Source organism: Nannospalax galili, unplaced genomic scaffold (genome assembly GCF_000622305.1).
Source record: "Nannospalax galili isolate Female #2095 unplaced genomic scaffold, S.galili_v1.0 scaffold380, whole genome shotgun sequence".
Classification (NCBI taxonomy): Eukaryota; Metazoa; Chordata; class Mammalia; order Rodentia; family Spalacidae; genus Nannospalax; species Nannospalax galili.
This window is the reverse complement of record NW_008348568.1, coordinates 1,324,321-1,348,794: the sequence shown is the minus strand read 5'-3', so window position 1 is coordinate 1,348,794 and position 24,474 is coordinate 1,324,321. Positions and strand designations below refer to the sequence as shown.

The following is a 24,474-nucleotide window of genomic DNA, read 5'->3' as shown; positions in this document are numbered from 1 at the left end:
ATAGGCTGGGGTTATAGGTTTGTGATACCAGGCCTGGCTAGGTTTTAACCAATGATTTTTACCAGTTATTTCTTTTCGCTGTCTGGCTGTTAGCAACAGGTACTATTCCCATCACCACAGTTCCAGGCACCATTCCCTCTAATTATTCAGCAGTACTTCAGTGTTTTTGTGTGTGCTAGGGTTGGAACCCAGAGTTTCAGGCATGCTAAGCTGTGATCTACCATTAAGCCCCACTCCAGCTCTCTCTAGTCCTTGACATGGTTCTTTCCCTGGATTGGGGTAATTTCCTCACATACATATGCTCCTCAATTCACAGCTGAATGCTCAAGATAGACAACTCTCCCCGCCCCCAAATATCCAGATTTACGTCTTGGATGTTTCTGACACTTCAGTTTATCTTCCACACCTCCTCCACATAAAGACAATACAGGCGCTGCCTCGGTCCTCTCTCTGCACTGTCGCTGGAAACTCTCAGGGCAATAAGCTGGAGATTACAATGGATTCACTGCACTGCAACTTGTCTTCAAAGGCCACTGTCTTTCCATGACTGATGCCCATGTTGAATGATCTTGTTTGGTCCATTTTGTCATATTCATTTCTGCAAGTGTTTCAGATGGGTGCCAGTGACTACTGTTAGTTAGTTCACCTTGAACAGCAGCTTAGAGCTTGTTTTTACTTTTTGGCTGATACAACTGATGCTATAATAAACACCACTGGATACATACCATTGGTTCTGTGTGTAGACTTATCTTTTGAATAAATTATTGCTATTATTATTATTATTATTATTATTATTATTAGAGACATGATCTCATGAAGCCCAGGCTGGTTCAGACTTGAACTCCTGATCCTCTTGTGCCTACTTCCCAAGTACTAGGATGATAGGCAGATACCACCAAGATGCCTTGCTATTGTCATATTAAAGGGGAGATGCATTTTAATTGCAGTTATCCACATGCTTACTGATGATCACTGTTACTTTTTCTGGAACTGCCTATTAATGTCCTTTGACTCTGTAGAACATTGGTTTTTCATGTCATGTTTTTGAATTTTACATGGGTTCACATAATTGAGGGTGGGAGCTGTAAAACAACTGGCAACAGTGAAAGGTTCCTCAGCACTCAGTGACCAAATCTTTTTCAGATTCAAACACGTAATGAGTTTAAGGTGTTTCTGGCAGTGCTTGTCCATGTTATATTCTGTAACTCCACAGCACCCCAGGTTCTGAACACATGAACTTTGCACTGTGCATGTTGTCATACTATGCAATGCTAATGAATGCTACCTACAACACCTTGATTCATGTTCTACACCACTGCAGTGTTTTTACTGGATGCACAAAATTTTCTGCTTTTATAAGAAACACAATGGTTCAATTACTGAAAACAAAGATTTTAAATATTTTCCTACTATCATTCATCAGCATCTAAGTATCAAATTAGTATTCTTTGAATTGTATTGTGTTAGAACGATTTGAAAAATTGCTCCTTGAGTTGATGACTAAGTGTCTTAGTTTGTCTCTCCGCTGCTGTGACAAAACACTTTGACCACTACTAACTTGGGGAGGAGAGGGTTTATTTAGCTTATATCTCCCAGGTCACAATTCATTAGGGAGCCCAAGGCAGGAACTCAAGGCAGGAACCTGGAAGCAGGAGCTGGAGCACAGGCCATGGAGGATCACTGCTTACTGACTTGCTCCCCCTGGCCCCTGCTCAGCCTGCTTTCTTATACAACACAGGTCCACCTGCCAAGGGGCATCACCCACAGTGGGCTGGGCCCTCCCACATCACTCAACAATCAAGATGATGGCCCACGGACATGACCACAGGCCAGTCCAATGAAGGCAATTCCCCAAATGAGGCTCCCTCAACCCAAGCGTGTCAAGTTGACACTAAAGCTATCCAGCACACTAAATTTCATAAAACATCATTAAATGAATTTTAGCTCGGGATTAGGATGGCATTTCCAGCTATTTGTTAATTGACCTTAAACATAATTCTATCATTTTATGCTATATACTTATGGAAAGCAGTGTTCTCAGGACTGATGATTACAAAATCAAAATACTGATCAACTGTGAGAAATACTGAGAATGTTCTATGTTCAGCCAAGATATAATCTTTATGTAAAGGTAAATGAGCCTATCCATCTCATTAGTATGCAAATTTACTTTCATCTTTAATAAATGGTAAAATTATATGTGTACTGAAGAATTGTTTAAAAATATATGAATTATTAAATGATTTATAATCTATTTTACATACCTATATATACTTGGTGTAGTCTGAACATTTCTCAAGTGGAAAAGGGTGTCAAGTGGCAGAAGTTGAAGCAGCCCTGCCTATGACTCACAGGCCAGGCCGACTATGTATGCTACATGCAGTTCATGTCATTCTCAGAGCACTGAAACAGAAGCTGTCTCACCTAGCAGTGCAGACACTGGAGCTCTGAGGAAGAGGAAATGCCTGAGGTCATGCAGCTCCCTCAGACTGGAGAGCTCCTGCAGGGCTGTTCTTCTACTTAAGGCCTCAGTTCTCTAGTCCTCTTATGCCACATCCCTCTAGTCCTCTGCAACCTACACACAGAGGAAATGAGAGAGGAAAGAAAGATCCTGGTCACATGAGAGAAGCCAGTATGAAGTAACCTGTCTTGCATGGTTACTCTTGCGTGTCTGTCTTGGCTCATGTTGTCCGTGCCTAATCATATCTTCCTTAAAATCCTTCAGTCAGAGGTTAATTACTTGCTTAGGTTCTCCTTGATATCCCTGCCCTCCCTGGAACCAGCTGCTCCCCTGCCCTTCCATTCATTCTACTTTGTTCATGCCTCTGCTCTGACAGACTTTTCAAACTTTGCCATGTTCCCATCTGGACGCCCCGCACCATACTTGATTGCTGTATACCAACAGCTGGGTACAGTGCTCAGAAATGGCACACATGAATGAAATCCATGGATGGAATGAAACCTGTGGGTCCAGACACAGCACTTGCCCTGGACAAAGGATGGGCTTTGCATAAGCTTTTAGTGGTGGGGAGGAATTGGCCTGCTGCTCCCATATCCACTTAGGCATTAAAGATTTTGCTTCTGATTGTTAAATTATTTTGGACAAATTAATCAGCTTCATCCATATAATCACATCTCTCTATATTTCTACCTTATTTGACAAACAGTCTTTCAAGACCACAAGCCATTCTCACTTTTCATATCCTGTCACTATCTTTGCTCACTCTGGGGTCCCAGAAGGTCTTGGGGGTTTGGAACTAAGAGGAAGAAAGGTGGTAATAGCAGTGGCCTCTAGTCAGACCTCCTCTGACTTTTCCATTTTGTTCTGCAAAGTCAATTTCTCTTACCCACTGAGCAAAGGAAAGTTTTAATTTATCTTTTCCTTTGTCTTCATGCTTTGTTCATGGAGGAACATGGGCCATAAAGAAACTCTCAGGGTTGGTGTAACACATGAGGGGAGAATAGGGAAAGGGATGTCACAGATGGCTGATACTGAGGACAACTTTGCTTCAGTCTCTTCCATTTTTGTGGTGCTGGGACGAGGGCAACAAGAGGGGCTGCTGGCAAAGCCAACCTATCATCAAGTGCAAAGGCGAGCTTGTGGTTGGCTCAGATTAGGCACACAGGCTTGCATAAAGGGTTTCTCATACATGTCATTTTTAGAACTAAGATAAATGCAGTCGGTGGGGTGGCATAGGATCATTACTCCCAGCATTCAGGAGGCTGAGGCAGGAGGTTCGTGAGTTTGAAGCAGACTGGGCTGCACGGTAAGACCCTGTTACATACTAAAAAGGAAAAACAAGTGGGACTGGAGGTACATGTTAATGGGAGAGCATTTGCCTAGCTTGAGTTCTAGCCCCAGCATCACAAAAGAAATAAGAGGAGGAGGAGTAAGAGAAACACAGTAAATGAACCTGATTGCTGCTTTTCCTTCCTGTGACTGACTTTTTAATCAAGCTTCCTTTTCTTAGCATTCAGGTTTAGCCCCTTCCTTTCATGTCCCAGCTCCACTAAACACCAAAGTAAGTCCAGCCGCAGGGCCTCTGCATGTGCTCCATTCATGCCTTTGTACTTGCCGAGCTTTTTGGTTCTCTTGGTGCCAGTCTGTCCTGGTTCACCTGAAAGATCACTTCCTAAGAAGCTTTTCTGACCATTCTTCAATAGGCCCCTCATTGTTAACAATTTATTATGGATTCCTGGGACTCCTCTTACTCCTGCCTTCTGCCCTGCCCAGCACACCTTCCACCACCCAAAGCTGCCACTGGTGTGCTGCTGGCACGACGGCTGCAACAGAGAGTTATAAGAAAGGTTTCTATGAAACCTAGGTAATTCAAGTCACTCAGTTTTAAAAAAAGCCACTTTTCAAGCAGCTGCAATGTTCTTGCAATGTTTCTATTAGCTAAGCTCCTGAAACATAACAAGTAAATCTTTTGAAATGCATGGAACAGAGACGTGAAAGTTTAAGTGTTTTAGAGTTTATTATTCCTAAAATTGTTTTATTCCTTCAGTGATCCTATCATCTTATTTTCAAGAAAAACAATCACTTCTTGATTCTATTTCACCAACTGAATGATTGAATGATTCCAAATTCCTCATTTCCAAGCAACACAATCAGTTCTTCAGATGGTTTCAAAGCATGGCAGGGGAAATCCCTGAAGATTGCAGGTGACAGTTCTTTAATCAGGAAAAAGACTTTGAATGCTGATCACCAGAAAACTCCCAGTTTACAGGAAAGAAAGGGGAAGTGCCTGCATATTGCACAATACCCCAGAATAGAGTAGGATTTAGCAAGGCTGCCTCACTCATCAAGATCCTGGTGACATCATAAACTGTTGAAGCAAAATGATTTATCATTGTCTATGGGTTTTTCAAAGACCAAGGTAACAATAAGATTCCTTTCTTTGGAGATTTTATAGGAAAAATGAAATGTCGAACAATTCTGGCATTATTTTTCAAACTTCTACAGAGGTTCTGGGTTTCATTTTCACTTTTTCATCTTTTGGTTTTTTGACGCAGAGCCTTTCTATAGACACCTGGCTGTCTTTAAACTTGCAGAAATCCTCTTGCCTTAGCCTCCTAGGAGACAAGGTAAGAGATATGTGATACCACACCTGGCTCTGGTTATTACTTTCATCTCTTTTTTGTGTATGTATGTGCATGTAGGTACACATTTATGTGAGGGTAAATGTGTAGAGGCCAGAGGACATTTTGGGTACCATTTTTCAGGTGCTGTCCACTTTCTTTTTAAACAGGGTCTCTTCTGGTCTGGAGCTCGCCAAGGAGGCTAAGCAGGCTGGCCAGCAAGACCAAAAGATCACCTGTTTCCACCTCCTCAGCACTGGGATTATGAGTGCACACCACCATGTCTGACTCTTTATAGTGCTGGGGATCAAACTCTGGTTCCTATGATTGCAAGGCAAGCTCTGGCTCCCAGCTCCGGCTCTGGGTTTTAAGTGAAACAAACATGTGGGCTAAAGGGACTTTTTCTCTGGTGTCTGGTCCTATCCAAAACTGGGGAAAGTACTTTCCTGAATGGCTGGCATTATGGGTAGAAGAAAGGACTCCCTGCTTCTGCTGTGGGTGGTGGGAACTGGATACAAGGACAAATGCCTTCACAGGGTCCCCAGAACATATCCCCCACCCCCAGTTATACAAAGATAGCAAGAAAGCTGGGCAGTGTGACTTTGACCCCCAACTTATCAGACAGAATCAATTCGGTTTCAATTGCAGGAGTTAATCTAACATGTTAAAAGAGATCACCACTAAGCACTGGGTTTCCTCCTGTGGTCTATATGTATCCATCAATAAACCATATTCTTTATTACGCTTTATTACAAGTGATTACACATAAGGCATTGTACAAACATGCCTGGTTAATGGTTTCATTGCACTCTAGCAGCAGGTATGATGCAAATATTGAGTGCTTCAATAAATGAGCAGGAGATAAACAGGAGCTACGGAAGGCTGCAGCAAGCCAGTGACTCAGTCCAAGCCAGCCTGAGCCTTTGCTGACATGTGCTCTGGAGAAGGGCACTGGCAAGGAGAGGTAGACCTTCTGGAGAACAGATTCTTACAGGAGCTCAGAGTCTCTGGAGATTAACTGTGGTTGTGAACAGTAGAAAACTACAGAATTGGCTTTTATTTTAAAAACAGTACTGGAATATTCAAAACACACAGGTACATTTCCACTGCACCTAACAGCAACTGTTCTTATTTAACAGGAACTGGTCCCATGTCAAGTGCTGTTCCAAACATTAGCCACATATTATTTCCTTAAATCTCTATGACAATCCTATAATGTCCCAATTCTCATTTCAGCAGTGAAAAGACTGAGTAGCAAAAAGGGTTACATAATCCCTGAATCTCACAGTTGGTGGGCTGGAAAAGGAACTCCCTCTGTCTGACTCTAGTCTGAGTGACTAGTCGTCTCTACTTGACATTTGGGGTTATCCCTCAAGTGCTCTGCAGGACCTACCAAAATATTTCAAGCATTTTTCTGATGTTTCACCCTACTAATTACACAACCGATTAGTTTCCCAACAGAAAAAGGCTATCTATTGTTTCTGTTTAATCATACTAGAGTCTGTTTAAACTCAGGGTAGAAATGAAAATGCAATCAGCTTCCAGCTTACAAATTTCATGACCTTTTAGAGGTTCTCACAGACCTTCCTCGTTTCATTTTTAAAGCCTTGCAGCCGCAGACGGGTGCTTCTTGTTTTGACAGTCCAATCTTATTAGATCATGTTCTAGCACAATGTGGGCCTTGCTCAATACTCTGAAATTTCAGACCTACCAAAGCTATGAACAACTTTTCGATTGAGAAGTCCACGACCTCCTGTGAAACTGGAGTCATGGGAACTGGAAGAAATGAACAAACTTTGCTGTGGAGGACAGTGGAATGACTTTTGATCCAAAGCTCCCAAAGAATCCAGAGTTTCTGAAAGATGATGATACTTCCTCACAATCACAACTATAGGGCATAGCTCTTCTGTAGAGTGTGTGTGCTAGCCTCCTCTCAATCATGTTCAAATTTCCCTCAAGGACTAGGGAGGTCACAAGAGAATAAAAAGTGGTAGGAAAGGGAAGAACTTGTGCTGGGTAGATTTCTCCAACTGTGTCAAGGTAACCTGATGGAACCTAGGGAGAGGGGTTAAAAAAAATACAGATGTGAAAAAAAAAGTGTGTGGGGGGGCAAATGGCTTCCTGATACAAGTGATTTGTAAAGACTTGTTCACATTACCTTTGTACTGTGTGGCCTCATGACTCAGTTTTCAAGCCTGTGGAAGTGAAACAGGTATCTCATTTCCCCTCTGCAACACCACACCCTCTTCTCTACATACAGCCTATAACCTCAATCTATCAGCAGCAAAAGTGGATGACTAAGGGTGGAGGGTCAAACTTTTGGTTGCTGTTTGGCCTGTATTGTTAGTAGGAACCAGAGGAGCATAAAATGCTACCACAAAAAGGTCAAAGGGAAAATAACTTCTGTGACACCAAAATACCACCAGGTAAGAATCATTTTCAACTGTGTGACTATAAAACGACTGACACAAAGACTGCATCACTTAGAATTTTCACCTTAAATCCAGGACAAAGGCCTGAGACTCAGTATTTAGCACCTTGTAAAGTTAGGTTGGCTGGAGAGTGTGATGAGAAAAATATTTACCTTTCACTTGGGATTATACTGTAGTGAAAATGGCACAGGGCTCTGTAGAACGTTCATGCCTCCAGGCTAGGCAATGAGAAGTGGGCTAGGCAGAAGCTATGAAGGGGCAAAGGCACCAAGAAGGGACCTCCATTTCATTGAGGTAGACAATATCCACATGGCTAGACCCTGTGCTTAGAGAGATGGCATGAGGAAAAATGTTAGAAATGTTGACTTTAATGTGAAGTCTTCCAATTAGCGCATGTTGCAACTAACTGACATATGTATATGTACCTCCGTGGGCTGGAGTCAGCTCATGGACTGCTGGTGTATAACTCTTAATTCTTACACCACTAACAGGAAACAAGTGTTAGTATGTCTTCCATGAAGCCACTTACACTGCTGCTTGGTCAAAAGACCCTTTGTAACTCCACCCTGTGGTGCCTTCAGATAAGAGGTTCAAGAAAGCAAGGGCCTCTTCCACTAACAATATAAGCCTGTAACTGTTAAAAGAGATATTTAGGGAGGTGTCAGTGAGGGAGATGAGGTGTTTGGTAGCTTCATACTGGGGTGTAATCTACCTGCTCTGAATTCACTGACCTCTTGTTTAAAACCACAGTTTGTTCTTTGCTGCCACTAGTGCCAAGTGAGTCCAAGACACAAGTCATCAGGGGCAAATGGTAGCGCAATAGGTCTGCAGGAAAGTTCAGCTATGCAGAAAAGATCGTATTTCTCTGATGATCTGATATACCTTATGAAACAGAGACAAGGACAGCTGGCTGCCCTGCTATGCATCATTCCTATTACACACTAGGTGTTCCTCCATAACCATGTTTTCAGCCCTCTCCCCAGACTGGCAGACTTAAAAAAAAAAAGATTTTACTTTTATTTTTAATTATGCGTATATGTGTACATGTGAGTGCAGGTGCTAGCAGAGGCCAGAAGAAGGTGGATTCCCTAGAGTGGGCGTTACAGGCAGTTGTGAGCCAACCAGTGTGTGTCTGGGAACAGAACTCAGGTCCTCTGGAAGAGCAGCAAGTACTCATAACCACTGAGCCATCTCTCTAGCACCTCAGACTAGCAGGCTTCTAAGCAGACCATACTGCATGTGGCTGGAAGGAAAGGGTCTTCTAAGTCTATGTTTTGTGTTTTTGTGACAAGGTCTTGCTATACAGCTAAAGTTGGCTTGGAATTCAAAATCTTCCTGTTGCTGCCTCCTGGGTACTGGGTACAGGTGTATGTCATCACACCAGGTTTAAAGGCTTCCAGTTAAAAATTTTCAGACAGGGTCTCTCTGTAGCCCCAGCTGGCCTGGAACTCAAGACCAGACTGACCTTGAACTCAGAGATCCCCCTGCCTCTGCCTCTTAAGTGCACCATCATGTCCGGCCTTTAAAAAAGGTTTTTGACTCTGGCTTGAAACTGACTGTCCTATCAGTTCTACTACAGACCAGGTTATCAATGACACTAAAAGAGAAGAGGAATCGAACGCTAGACTCTTCTCTCCATATTAAGTGAGAGCTGGCCTGGAGGAAAATGGGTCCTCACCAACAGTGGCTCCCATCTGAGCACATCTTATTCACTGGCATGAAGCAATAAGAGCTTTGTTAAACTGCTTACCTGTGTATGCCCAGGTACAGTATTAAATGTCCCACATGTACTCATTCACTCACTAATTCTGGGGATTACAGGCACTGTCATTCTCTCTCACAGATGTGGAAATGGAAGCACAGAAAGACTAAGTATGCTGCCCAGGGTCACCTAATGATTGATGCAATAGAAATCCAAACCTGGATAGTCTGGTCTCAGGGCCTCTGTTCTTTTTTAAAAAAAAAAGATTTATGATTTTATTTTATTTATGTGTATCTGTGTTTGCCTGCATGAATTTATGTATACCACATACATGTAGGAGCCTGTGGAGGCCACAAGAGGGTGTTGGACAGCTGGAGTTATAGGTGGTTGCTGGGAACCAAACCTGGGACCTCTTCAAGAGCAACCAGTGCTGTTAATTGCTGAGCCATCTCTCCAGCCCCTGGGCTTTTGCTCTTAACCATGACACTAGAAAATCTCTCAAAATGAAGACTGTCTATATCAAGGTAAAGGTTATAACCCAAGATTGGGCTCCTTATGTACACTCTAAAGGCCTGGGGATTTTCTGTTATGATGCTCAGTGAAAAAGAGATTTGCTACTTTCTTATTTTATGTATGTCTCGTAGAACAATTATGCATTCAGGAAAAAGATCTAAGAAATTTCAGTGTACACATCTGACTCAAATATTTGTTTAAATGGAGCTCCACTTTATCACTTTATGTAAACTTACTGTATGTGGAAGAGGGACAGATTCAGGTTGGATCTTGTGCCCTGAAAGAGGAGGCAGAAAACAGCTGTTTCTCAGCGGTTTCTTTAAAAAATGGAAACATTTCTTATTACAATACCTGATCTAATTCCTAGGCTCTAGCCTAGCTTTGGACCCTGAAAAAAGCACCCTATGATGATTCTTGGGGCTAACTGTAATTGACAATGACTCCTCACAAGTGCTTAATGATGTTTGCACTGACAACTCCCCACTAGTCTATCTTTTCTGTAAACGCAGGGACTACAGTCTTAACAATGACTGATATAGCAAACATTTAACACTGAGCTGATGAAATATTTATACCCTAAAGCACAACACTACAATTTGATCAGAAAAAAATTACACTGCTCATAGGTACACACATTCCTCACCTCCCAAAATTAGGCGAACACTCCCTGTTCACTTATTTAGGGTCTGTTTCTATTTAACCAAACACCCCTTGGCTCCCTGCTCAGTGACTTCATGTACTCCCCCCACAGCACAGGCCAATAAAATCCCCATCTTCCTATCACCCCCAAACCTTCCCTGAGCTTAAGGTCTGATTTTCCAATTGTCTTCAAGATACCTTGGGTCAACATAAGGAACTTCATCTTAACATTTCCAGAATAAAATTTTCCCTTTAGCTTAGTGTGGTGGCTAACACCTGTAATCCCAGCATTTGGGAGGCTGATGCAGGACTGCTGTGAGTCTGACGCCAATCTGGGCTACACAGAAAAGCTCCAGGCCAGACTGAACCATGATGCCCTATCTCTTCTTGTTTCAAGTGGTTTAAAGGGAGGCTTTGCTGGCAATGAAGCCCACATTCAAATCCTAGGGAGACACTGGCTTGCTACATGACTCTGAGTTCCCCTGATCAAAGTTTCTACAATGGAAAAATGGCAATGATGCTGCTTACCCCAAAGATTTGTCATGATAACTAAATCAATAGTGCATTGAATGCCTTAGCTCAATGCCAGGCATATCCTTTCAGCCTGTAGTACAACAGTACCTTTTATTAGTCTCTGTCCCAGTTAACTTCTCTATCATTCCAAATGAGCTGGAGAACTCAAGGCCATCCTTGGCTTCTAGAATTCTCCCTTACCCAAGCTATCCCTATATTGTGCCAATTGCATGTTTAAAACTGCCAAGCCTGAGATCAGCAAGATAGCTTAATAGGTAAAGGCGCTTGCCACCAAGTCTGACAACCTGAATGCAATTCCCAGGACCCACATGGTGGAAGGAAAAAAACAATTCCTACAAGATGTCCTCTGACTTCCATGCATGCCACCTCCACTGCTTTCCTCCACTCAGGCCCTTGTCTTATCAGCACATCTCCTTACTCCAGGTCTTACTATTATTTAGCCCAGACACCAAAGGGCTGCCGAAGTAATCCTTTCTTTTCTTTTTGTGTGTGTCTGCGTGTGCATATGTGTGGAGGCCAGAGGTTGACCTTGGATGTCTTCCTTAAATACTCTCTACCATAGATTGGCTGGCCAGCAAGTACCAGGGATCCTCCTGCCTGAACTTCCCCAGCACTGGGATTACAGATCCATGCCACCATTCCTGATTTTTTTTTTATGTGGGTGCTAGGGATCTAAACCCAGGTTCACCTAAAAATGGTCCTTGGCTTCCACAGGTAAAGTCCACATTCATACCTACCAAGGAGGGGGTACTACTGCTATGATGCTAAATAACCTGTTAGAATCTTTATTTATTATTCATTTAAACATCACAATGTCAATGAGGTAAATACAAGTATCTCTGTTTTACAGATTAAAAAGAAAGAAAGAAAGAAAAAAAGAAAGAAAGAAAGAAAGAAAGAAAGAAAGAAAGAAAGAAAGAAAGAAAGAAAGAAAGAAAAAATAATGATTAGCCATGAATGGAAACCCAATAACTTGTCTATGGTCTCAATTAATCAAACACTGGAATTTAAAAACAGATTTGACTCTACCCTGTGTTTCCATCAGTGTAACAAATTCCTATCTCTTTTAGAAAATAAACTCTAAAGTCAAAGAATACAATAAGTCAAAAGCAAACAGCCAAGTTCCTATCAAGGTAAAACACACTGGTATAGATTTTAGCACTGGAAAGAATGTTAGTTCTTTGCTCAAACAAGAAGTAGGTGTTTTTAGGGCCATGTTATATGAAAATTTTATCTTATTAAGGTTATTGGGCAGGTCCTTATTTGGTCCTGAAAAATAAACTGACATGCTCCCTGTCTCTCTTGCATTTTTTTTTTTTTAATGTGTGTAAGTGCTTTGCCAGCATGTAAGTGCAAGTGTCATGCAATGCCTTCAGAGGCCAGAAGAGGGCATCAGATACACTGGAACTGTAGTGAGAAATGTTTTTAGCTGCTATGTGGGTGCTGGGAACCAAACCTGGGTCATCTACAAGAACAGCCAGTGCTCTTAACTGCTGAGCCATCTTTCTAGCCCAAACTGACTTATTTTCAACAAGACTTCTATCTGTCCATGTTTACACTGCAATTTGGTCTTGAACAAGCAACTTGACATTGGGGCTTCCACTCAGCTCAGAACAACATCTTGTGGAGCAAGGAGCCTGAGAGTTCCCACAGGCTGCTGAGTCAAAGCTGAAGTACAAGTTCAGGGGTGGCAGCAGCTGCTCTGAAAGCTGCCTTGTTTTCTGGTCTAACATGGTTGGAAACAGGAAACTGAACGTTTCATACTTTAGCCCTTGCTTCTTCTATGCCTTTAGAAAGCACCTGGCAATGCTGGGATCTTTAAAAGTGAGAACAACAAAGTAAGCACATTCAACATGCCTATATGAAACCCAGGTGCAGGAAGTAGGGAGCTGTGGCCTGGACACTGCTCTCCTGCTTGGTGCTTCAGGAAAGTATCTGAATGGTGAACATTGTGGGCTGAGTCTTTGGAAGCAAAGACAATAAACTGCCTTCAAGTTCCTGAGTGCAGTCTAAAATTAATCATGTTACACCTAGCCTGGTGGCATATGCATCCCTATACTCACTAAACTGCAGGTGTGACACCACAAAAATCATAGAGACCTGGGTTTACATACTATCTCTGCAAGATCTGGACCTGACTTCCTTCCTTTCCCCCTCCTCTCCATTCTCCTCCCCTCCCTCCTTCCCTTCCCCTCCCCTCTACTGTCTCTGCAAGATCTAGACTGACTTCTCCTCTCCTCTTGGTTGCCTCCCTGGAGACAGTGCCATTCCATTTCCCTCAAGGCTTTTCTGCTTGTTCAGATTAAGTCAGATAACCCAGAGCAGGAACTTAAAACGATGCTTGGTATACCCTACAAGCTCAAATCACGAGTAGCTATCCTTCTCCCAGTTTTCATCCCACAGTGACCTCCTTGCAAAGGTCAAAGTCCTTACAATGATCTGGCAGGGCTTGTGCCATCTGCTTGCTGTGAGCTGTCTATTCTTATCATCTTCCTTTCCCTTTACTCTCTCCAAGGGGACATTTTTGACTCATGGAGTGTGCCAGGCTGACTCCCATACCACATCGTGAACTATGCATGGAGTGATTCCTCAGTTTATTCCTGGTGCTGAGACACTGTCTGGCACACAGTAGGCAAGGCAATGGACACGCAGGATCAACACACCGGCTTGTGTTGGAAACGAGCCTCTGTAGAAAATGGAACCCGGGACTGCAGAAGTCCTTGCATCTCACTTTGGATCCTTTGGAAGGAACTTAGACTGTCTCCTAACAGCTAACAAACTGTTCCTAGTGCAACCCCAGGAGTGAGTTCATGCCATGCCACAGCTCATCCCCCTGCCCCCAGCCCCGTAGGGTAATGAGGAACAGAGGGGACTACTGTTATTCCTTATCTCAGAGAAGAAAATCAAGCACAGAGAGGTTAGTCTACTAAAGGGCACTGAGATGGACACTAGGAGCCACTGGCCAGAGTGGCATCAATTCTGATGACACAGGGGATATGGCTTCCTGCTGGTACCATGGTCCTTTCCAGAGGGTGACATCCCGGAGGTTCCCACCAGCTATAACTTCAGGGGTTCTAGCATGTTTCCTACCAAATCCTGCCAAGCTGTGATGGAGGTTAGGTGACACAGACTGATCATTCCAACAATAAAAAGGCATTACTGAAATATCTTAGATCTTTGAAGTCATATTTCACAAACCTAGGCAATCACTGTGACATGGAAGTGATTTTTTAACCTTCAAATAATGATGGGACCGGAAGTCAGCAGGTCTTATAAGATGTTACTTGGATCTGAAGTGACTGCTGGTTAGGTAGGATGTTTATGAACTGCCCATATGACTAACTGGAAGGTTCTTCCATTTACTCTCCACCATAGTTCAAACCTGTTCTTTAGAAACCACTGCAGCCATCCCTCCTGCAAGGAGCTTTATCTCAGCCCTATCCTCTCCTTCTGCTCCTCCCAGGCTAGTTCAGCAGGCCTTCTTGTTTACTCTCTAAGCACCTCACATTTTCATTCCCCATAACACTTGATGAACTTTACTGTCCCCTGCCTCATGATCTTGAGTGTGGGGACAATGTCCTTTGCACTTGTATATCCTAGTGTCTAGTAAAAGTGCTCAGTAGTGACTGTTGAACAGCATAGTATCAACTTCCTGAGACAGCACAACTTCTCAGATGGCTACTGCCTTGTCACCTTTGATATGGCTTGGTCTGAGATCTGACTGAGATCTGAATGGCATGGCCCTTGAAGTAAGCCAGTCCCAACAGTTAAGAAGGCCAAAATTAGGCTGGGCATGGTGGCACATGCCTTTAATACCAGAAGTCTGGAGGCAGAGGCAGGTAGAGCTCTGTGAGTTCCAGGTTAGCTGGAGCTACAAGGAGACTGTCTCAAAAAGATTTAAAAAAAAAAAAAAAGTGTGGGGGGGCATATTGTGTGGTCAGGTGACAGTGTTCAAATTATGTGCCATTTTCTTTCTTTTTCTTTAATTTTTAAAAGCTTTTAAAATTATTTTTATTTTATGTGTATGCATGTATTGCCTGCATGTAGGTAAGTACACCTGTGCTGTTCAATGACTGCGGAGGACAGAAGAGGCTGTCGGATCCCCTGGGACTGGAGTTACAGACAGTTGTTAGCTGCCATGTGGGTGCTGGGATTTGAACCTTGGTCTTCTGCAAGAACAACCAGTGTTCTTAATCGCTGAGCCATCTCTCCAGCCCCTATGTGCCATTTTCTTAAGAGAGTGCTTGCTATAGGTCAGAAGTTCTTCAACTATTCTCAATGAAATTAATAACCTTAAATTCTCATTAAATAAATGTACTAAAGGAATAATTACATTTTCCTTAGGGGATGCATTTCATTTTCAGAAGGCAATGTATTACAAAGTACCTCCTCTTCTTTGAGCAAAAGGACTATATCAACCAGAATATTAAAACCTCTTAAGATTCTTGTGTATAGACCTAAAAATGCAAAGTGTTTGTAGCTGATGCTATAACTATTTTAAAGGTTCACTTTCAAGATACTCCACTGGGTCTTGTCAAAGGAGTTCTCAAATGTAGGGTAAAACAACACATCCCTTTTTGAGGGGCACCAGCTACTCATGAAACATGATCCCTTGCACATTCATGAAGACAAGTATTTTGGCAGCAAGGACAAGGAAGTGCAGTTTATGCATCTAAGGGTTATGAAGCTGGCTCTTTACTGTCACGCTATCTCAATCATGTCCATGCTGACAACACTGAACGAAGCTGTATAGTTATCGAGAAAATTAATTTAAAAAGCCGCTGTGCTTATTCTGAAGTGATGTTGTTGACACCAGTCTCAAATTGGTCACAATAGACTACATACCACAGGGTACTGAAATGAATCACAAATTTTGAGTGGCACCGACACTACAAAAGCAAAATGAAATGTACAGATGAACTGGGTATATAATCACCATTAAGATCCTCTGGTCATGCTCAACAGGATTTCATTTAATTCCCTTTTTAAAATATAGATACATAATTTTTATTTTATGTGTATGCGTGCATTGCCTGCATGTAGGTAAGTGCACCTGTGTTGTGCAATGCCCGCGGAAGACAGAAGAGGCTGTCAGATCCCCTGGAACTGGAGTTATGAACAGTTGTTAGCTGCCATGTGGGTGCTGGGATTTGAACCCAGGTCTTCTGTAAGAACAACCAGTGTTTTTAACCGCTGAGCCATCTCTCCAGCCCCTTAATTCCTTTTTTAAAAAAATATTTTTAATTATGTGTATGTGTGGGTGGGGTATGTACATGTGCGTATCAGGTGCCCATGAAGGCCAGAGGAGAGCACCAACTCCCCTGGAGCTGGAGCAAAGGCAGTTGTGAACCACTTGACATAGGTGCTGGGAACCAAACTCAGACTGTCTGTAAGAGCAGTATGTGCTCCTAACTGTTGGGCCTTCTCTCCACTTAATTCATAGAGTAGCCCTGCCCATTCTCATTGGTGAGGAAAGCACAGTAAGGACAGTTTAACCCCACATCACCTGGCTATTAAAGTGCAGCACCAGAATTAGAAGGTTTGGCTGTGGTTCTTCAGAACCAAGGACCTAGCCAGGACATATGATTTCAGCTGCTGGGTCTCACACTCACTGGCTCCAGACCTGAAATAGCTTTCTTAATCCTGCCTCAGTTTCCCCATCTGTAAAATGGGCATAGAACAGTGTACACCTCAGAGTGCTGTGGTCAGGATGAATGAGCTCACTTACAAAAAAGTGCCTGCAACAATGCCTGGCATCCAGTCAGCATTATTTTTGCAATTATTTGACTTCAAAGTCCATACTTATTCATCAACATCAAGGGTTAATATTACAAAGCATACATATTTGTATTCTGATATACTGCATAATTTCTTTACTTATAGGAAGCAATCAACAAATGTTTCCTAATTAAGGTATTCCATCTAGTTATCACTGTGTCTCATTAAAGAAGGACTAGTGTGGAAGAACAAGACCTAATGAACACAAAATTTACCCAAACTCAGAAAAAGCAATTCTCCCAGAAATGATTTTAGAACTACTTGAAAATGGAATAGCTGCTTGTCCCAGGAGGGTATTCTACCAAAAGGGACAACTAAGTGGAGGCTTTTATTAAGTAGATTAAAGAATTATCTCTAACCATGCACGGTGGCATATGCCTTTAATCCCAGGACTCAGGGGGCAGGGGTTGGTAGATCAAGGGCTAGCCTGGTATACGTAGTGAGTTCCACCCCCAAAGAGATCTCTGTATATGGCTGTGGTAGTGGGAGAGTGGCTGTGAGACACTCCAGGGACTTCACATCATCTACTGAGAGGAACCTGGGCTGAAGGAGCTCCTTTCTGGTCAAGTACCTTTAAAGGAATGCAGTTGTCAGCTGCAGTGCACTCAGACACTCACCTTAACTGGAAAGCATAAAAGTAGAAGAGACTGTTAAAAGAACGTGTGTGTGTGTGTGTGTGTGTGTGTGTGTGCATGCGTTCGTGCGTGTGTGTGCGTGCGTGCGTGCCTGCCTGCCTGCCTGTCTGAGAGAGGAGCTAATCAATTCACTGATTTTTTTTTAGAATCCTCACAGTAAAACGATCTAGTGATGCGATTATAGCAATTTAGTTGAGTGACTATGAATAAATATTTGCTATGAAAAAAGAAAATACTTTCTGAAGCTCTAAAATTAATTTCTATGCAAATAAGAAAATCAGTACAAGCAACATTCCTTTTTATTTGAATTTCTTAATAGAAAAGAACAAAGAGAATTTGAAATCCATTTTTTGTTCCATAAAAGCACATCTGATCATCTTCTTACAGAAATAACCTTGAGCTTGCTTCTCCGCTGCAGTTAATTCCCTCGTGGCTGTGTGCAAGAATAAGAGGGAAAGGAACTCTCAGAAGCTTTTTGTAAAAATTTCCACAGCAAAACTCAAAAACCACAACAGAAATAAGTCCTACTATAGCAAAATCCATCAATGTTCTTCCTGATTTGGGTATGCTCTCATTAGGCAATCCTTCACATCTTCTGTTCTTGGACCTCCTCTTCCCATTCTTCATAGGATATGGAGGAATGGGGAGCCACACCATTCAATAAATGTCAGGTCCACAGACGAGTTGGGTGTTGGGGAGCTAAGGATGAGGCAAACTCTGGATATGGCAAGCACTAAATTTTATTAAACCTCTATTTGTAGGACAAATATACCTGCTTCAGAGGGCTATGGAATTAGGCAAGACAACCTGTGCGAGGCTATTGGCATAGTGTCTATCACTCAGTAAGGTTCAATAATGCTAGCCATTATTATTCTTTTTATTATTACTTGAGGACAAGTCATTTTTAAAATCAGAATCTAGATCATAATTCTACTGATGCATCAATACATATTACTTAGTTCTTTGATGGGTCTGAAAGCACACAGTTCAGAATTAATTAGCGGTCTTTATTAGAAGCAATAATTATAACTGGGTCAATATGCTTGTTTCACCCAAAGTAGTATTTTTATCTCAATATTTTATTTATTATTTTTATGTGTATGAGTGTATTGCCTGCATGTATGTGAGTGCACCCGTGTGGTGCAATGCCGTGGAGGTCAGATGAGGGCTTTGGATTCCCCTGGAACTGGAGTTAAGGACGGTTTATAGCCACCATGTGGGTGCTGGGAATTGAACCCGGGTCCTCTGCAAGAGCAGCCAGTGCTCTTAACCACTGAGCCACCCATGTCGTGCAATGCTGCGGAGGTCAGAAGAGGGCTTCGGATTCCCCTGGAACTGGAGTTAAGGACGGTTTATAGCCACCATGTGGGTGCTGGGAATTGAACCCGGGTCCTCTGCAAGAGCAGCCAGTGCTCTTAACCACTGAGCCATCTCTCCAGCCCCCAAAATAGTATTTTAATTAACAAGCATGCTCAAAAAATTTTACCAAGGCTTAATCCAGCTTCCTAGGTGTAGGAAGTTGTTGCTTTTCTTTACTTTGGGAATGACAAGATTCAAGTTCTTCCAATCAAACTAGTCATTCCTTCCAACCACTTTCCAGCTGAGCCACACAAACTCGTAACTAAAAATTAAGGAGCAGATAAGGCAGAAGAGACACAGGATGAAGGCACAAACAATCCACTTCTTTCTCTTTTCTGCCTTCGTCCCTTTTGGGCCTTCTCTTAAGTCATGCCAGATGAAGGTAGTACTGCACAGCCCACAGGAAGCTTAGCTCTGGGTGTGGCTATCTATGTGCCAGAGAAAAGGGACTGATCTACTGCAAGAGCTTCTTCCTGGGTGAGCATTGTGAAGGACGCTAAAACCCTCTCTAGAAGAAGCACCCTCTGAATTTGGCTCAGTTTTTCTTCTCTCATCAAATGACCTCTCTTTTCTCATCTTTTACATATCCCTATCTGGTGAAATCAACAAGGTGAAACTCAGACACCTTCTAAGCTTGAAAACATTTTCTTTCTTTGACAGAAACAATGATACCCATGCTAGGAGCTCTTAACCATAAAGAGATGGAAGGGACAACAGGTATAGAAAATAGCTGAGAGTCAGAGTAAGGGCTAGAAATGGTAGTGCTTTTAACTGGACTATGGAGGCAACCACAAGTCAGAGAACCACAAGGTTCTTTCCCCTTCTCTGCAGCCAGAGCCCAATGTCATCACAACAACATGACATTCAAGAAAGCCCAACCTATTTTAAGTAGTTTCAGGTGACAGATTACTGGGCCAGAGTGAGACACAGAATGGCAGATCACAGAGGAGAAAAGGTTCACTGTGCTGTGAACCACCACTAATCTCGACTGATAAAACCAGAAGAGACATGCATCTCCATTTTCAAGTGTTTAACAGGTGACATCACGCTATGGATTTAACCAAAGTGCTGTCTGGATCATCCAGTAAATGTCACATAATAGCACTTGAGTTGCTCAGATAAAGGCCTAGGAACACTGTGGATGAATTCACATTGCAAAACAAATTTCCCAGATGAATGTGTAATCATAATTCCAAGTCATGTTACTTTATGTTTTTTTTTTTTTAGAGCATAACCATGAATGACATTTATCTGGAATAGAACTAGTTTTGCTTTAGAAAGTCCAGTAACACGAGACAATTTCCACATGGAAGTATAAGACTGACACTTTTCTCTAGGTTAGTAAAGAAGTACCACAACATTAATCCATCAGGGAAATGCCACAATGATGAGACACCACTTCACACCCACTACGATGGCTACAATAAGAAGACAGGTAATAACAAGTGCCGACGAGGACTTGGAGCAATTGGAACCCTCACACACTGCTGGTGGAAATGTAAAATGGTGCAGTCGCTTTGGGAAACAGCCTGGCAGTTCCTAAAAAGGATAAACATAGAGTTACCATATGGCCCAGTAATTATACTCCTAGATAAACACCACAAGAAATGAAAACGAAAACTCACATTCATTTACAGGCAAATGTTCAAAGGCAGCATTATCCACAACAGGCAACAGAAGGAAATAAGCAAAACGAACAACTCATGAACGGATGAAGATGATACATCCATACAGTGGATTAAAAGGCATTAAAAGGAATAAGTACTGATACATGCTACAACATGGATAAAACTGGAAAATATCATGCTGAATGAAACAAGCCAGACAAACAAGACTACATGAGTGTATTTGTATGCAATGTCCCAAACAGCAAGTCCACAGAGACAGAAAATAAGTTAGTGGTTACTAGGGCTGGGGAGCTTGGAAGAAAATGGGAAGTGAATACTAATAGATACAGTGTTTCCTTCTAAAATTGTTATAGAGATGGTTCACAACTATGTGAACATACAAAAAATGTAGTGTACACTCTAAATAGGTAAACTGTATGGTATGAGCATTTCAACAATAAAGTGGACATAAAAAAGACTCAACATAGGAGATAGGAAGTAAGATGACTTGGGGTTCCAGCGCTTTCATCTTCTGTTTGATACATCAACTACAGAACTGAGGGACGGCACTCACATTATGGCTGCCTTGTGATGTGTGCTGTTGAAAGTAAGCCTGCTCCTGTCACTCACCTGCTATGAGCTAGCTAGAGGACTGTGCTTTCCTCCTTCTGTTCCCTATAAGGATTAATCTGGAGCTTTCCTTCGTGTAGACGCTTAATGATCTTTAACACTTGTTAAATGTATAGCTCAAATTCAACTAAACTTCAAAATTAACCAGCTTGAGTCAGTAATGCTGTGTTGTATATGGAGAAAGCTAGTCAGCACCACTACAGCTATTTGCCTAGCTCTGAGGCCTCTGAGATGCAATGATGGTCTTCAAATTTAGTCAGTTCTGCTTACAATAGGATTCATGCTTATAAACTGCTCAGTTTCAATCTCTCTATATAAACTTCCTGGGCAGGGGTTATTTTTGAGGGGTTAATGGACCAGATCTCTAAGAGCTTAAGGTGGGGCAGCACTGTATTTCCCTAGTACTTAAGATCAGGAAATCCCCATTTGGCCTTTTGTGATGCTTGCCTGCTCATTTTGTTAATTGTTACACTATGGCTTGAGTTTGTCTACCTGGGTTTGAATTTGAACTGTGTACTTAAATAGCTGTTCAATCTGACCAAAGTTTTTAACAGTTCTATCCTTCACTTTCATCATTTGTACGGTGATAGTAATACAGATACAGATTTTTATGAGGGTGCAAACATACTTAGGATGGTGCCGTGGAATAGAGTTAAGTGCTTGATGGTACAAGCCAGTATAAAAGAACTAAATTTTGCAGAATCCCCAAATGGAGCTGAGGTACAATTACTGTCGTAGAGACGATATGTAATCAGAATACACCAGGCCCCTTGAAGAGGCAAAGCAAACTTAAGGAATTACACATTTATCTAAATTTTTGGTTGGGAAATCACTATAGTTTGGATTTTAAGTGACCCCAGAGGTCACACACATCAAAACTTTTAGGCCTGGCTTGCTTCTTGGGATGGTGCTACTGAGAGATGGTAGAATCTTTAGGAGGTGGGGCCAAGTGGGAAGTCTTTGGGTCATTGAGGGAGTGTCCACCAAGGGGACTATAGGACTTGGTTCTCTTCGGCTTTTCTTTCACTCAGTGGGTACAAGGCTAGCAGTTTTGTTCTGCTACACACTGTCACCATAATGTTGTCATAGGTCCCTAAGCAGCAGGAAAAACCAGTTCATAAGGGACCTGAACCTTCAAAACTGAGGCAAATAAACATTTTCTCCTGTGTTGACTATCTCAGATGTTTGTTACAGTAACAGAAAACTAACACAATGGTACTCTAGGCTATAGGGGGTATTCAGCAAGTGCTCATTTGACAAACCTCTAAACTAATTTTTTATGGTATAGAACACTCCTAGAGAAGATGACTGAGCACTTTTCAGCATCTGTATAATCTTATTTTTTCTTCTGGATTTCCCTGCATGGACAGAATTAGGGAGCCAAAGGTGGTTTGTGGAAGCCATCAACATTACCAATTTAAGTGTAGAGGTTATCTACTAAATTCCAACTACCTTTTTTTTTTTGATAAATAACTTGAAACAGTCTTAAATTTTATCAATAAGATTCTTTTTGAAGACAACAGGACATTTTCCCCTCCTCTCTTTGTCTACATCCTGATAGTGAAGCAGACACTGAAAATACAAACGTCCTCTTCCTTCTGGGCTCCTAACTATGACTTTTTCCAGCTTTCCTTAGAGGTAGGTGTGGTATGTGTGACTCAGTTCTGGCCAATGAAATGTGGTAGAGTGAAGGATGCTTCCTGCTTAGGAACTGGTCCAAGCTCATACTTGCCCCTGACCAGCTTGACTAGAAAGGATTCAGGGTGACAGAGTCACAGATGGAAGGAGTCTGCGATCTTGAATGACCTGATGGAACTGACATCATTCTTATCTACACTGAACTTCACATAGGGCAAAAAAAAATCTATAGTAATATGCCACTGAGGTCTGGAGTTGTTTATACAGAAGCTTTTAATAGGAGCTAATGAAAGTTATTTTAGTTCATAAAGTCAGGTAAAAAGCTCTGTTAACTACTGTTTGGCAGATCTGGCTTGCTTTCAGAATAGTTCTGTTAGACATCAGCAACAAATGGATTAATATAACTCCAAAAAACCCACATTTCCTAGATTCGCTCGTTTCTGGTCTCTTTCACAAAGAACGCTGCAGACATCTATCATGCTGCTACAACACATCCTGGCTTATCTTTAGATTCTGCCTGAAAGTCCTATGAGAATGTGCTTTCCACACACTGTTATTTGTAAATCTTAGTCCAAATTTCCTTGCACAGTTGGTTGAAGTGTATCTCCTGTTGTACACTTAACCACTGGCAGAACTGTTTTATAATTAAAAAAAACTCTGGGCTGAGAGAATAGCAATTTTAAACTGGAAGATAAGAGTTAAAAGTTATCAGTTGGGATGGGAATATAATTCAGTGGTAGAAAGTTTGCCTAGCATGTGTTAAGGCCCTAAGTTTAATACCTAGCACCGCTCCCCTAAAAGGATATTAGTCAATATTAAAAGACAGCAACCCTCTCCGACCCACAGTCCCCTTCTGGGGTAAGTTGATTGCGACCTCCAAGCCTTGATTCCCCCAGCCTCACTCACCCTCCTATCTCCCCCACTGGTCTCTCCTCCTAGCCTGGATCCTGTCCCATTCCTTGTCTTGGTGCCCCAGAAACCTGGGGAACCACCACTGCTTCCTGATCCTTTGCATGCTGACCAACACAGTTCCTTCTCAGGTCCCCAGAAGCATTGCTTCTGGGACTGGCGCAGTCCTCACTTCCCTCTGCGTCCCTGGGCCTGCACAACCCACAGCCCCCCAACCCCTCCAGGCCTCTCTCTCTGGGGTAAGTAGATCAGGCCCTCTGAGCCTTGACTCCCCCAGCCTCATTTACCCTCCCATCTCCCCCACTGTTGTGTCTTCCTAGTTTGGGACCTGCCCCACTCCTTGTTTTGGGGCCCCAGACACCTGGGGAACCAATATTGCTTCCTGATCCTTTGCATCCAGACCAACTCAGTTCCTTCTCGGGTCCCCAGGAGCACTCTGGGCCTGACCCCGCCGTCACCTCCCTCTACTTCCCCGGGCCTGCACAACCTGCCAGCCTCTTTCCCGGAGGCTGGGGCTGACCTTTCCTCTTCCTGATCTTTTGCATCCAGACCAACACAGCTCCTCAGTGCAGTGCCCAGGAGGCCTTGGGGCCGCTTCCCGTGCCATCTGCCTTTGCATCTCTGGGTGGCACAGCCACCAGCTGCCCTAGACCAGCATCTTTCCTGGGCCAGGCTTCCAGGCCAGTCCAATCCCCCAAATTCCTGAGGCCAAAATCTTTCCTGGAGGGATCCAGACCTTAGGAGAAAGCCTGAGGGCATCTGATCCTTGACTGGGGCCTCTGTGGGAACTCCTGAAGACTAAAGCAATCTGGCCACTCCAATATAAAATCAAAAGAGAGAACCAGAAGCTTAGAGGAACCAGCATTTCAAGCCCAAAAAGTAAAACACAAAGACAAAGTTTACAAAAAGAAGCAGACCTAAACTTGAAGGCTTGAGTCTCACACAAGAATCAGAAACTACAAAAGAAATTCACATGTCAAAATCACAGAGAAAAAATAATAACATGAAAAACCAAA

General features: G+C 42.6%; 1 protein-coding gene across 3 annotated transcripts in view; it reads right to left on the bottom strand.

Moving 5' to 3' along the window:
- The window catches only part of Nsmce2 (NSE2 (MMS21) homolog, SMC5-SMC6 complex SUMO ligase), a 253,509-nt gene that overhangs the window by 53,718 nt on the left and 175,317 nt on the right, over positions 1-24,474 (bottom strand). Inside the window, exon 5 of one of the 3 annotated variants that reach the window (XM_029569536.1) lies at positions 17,597-17,748. The exons of 1 other annotated variant lie outside the window; for it this stretch is intronic. In XM_029569536.1, the coding sequence (XP_029425396.1) occupies positions 17,615-17,748 (134 nt within the window). In that variant the 3' untranslated portion in view covers positions 17,597-17,614. Of the gene's footprint in view, positions 1-17,596; positions 17,749-18,666; positions 20,214-24,474 lie in introns of those variants that run through there. One more of the 3 variants, XM_008845466.3, reaches the window with a different exon arrangement.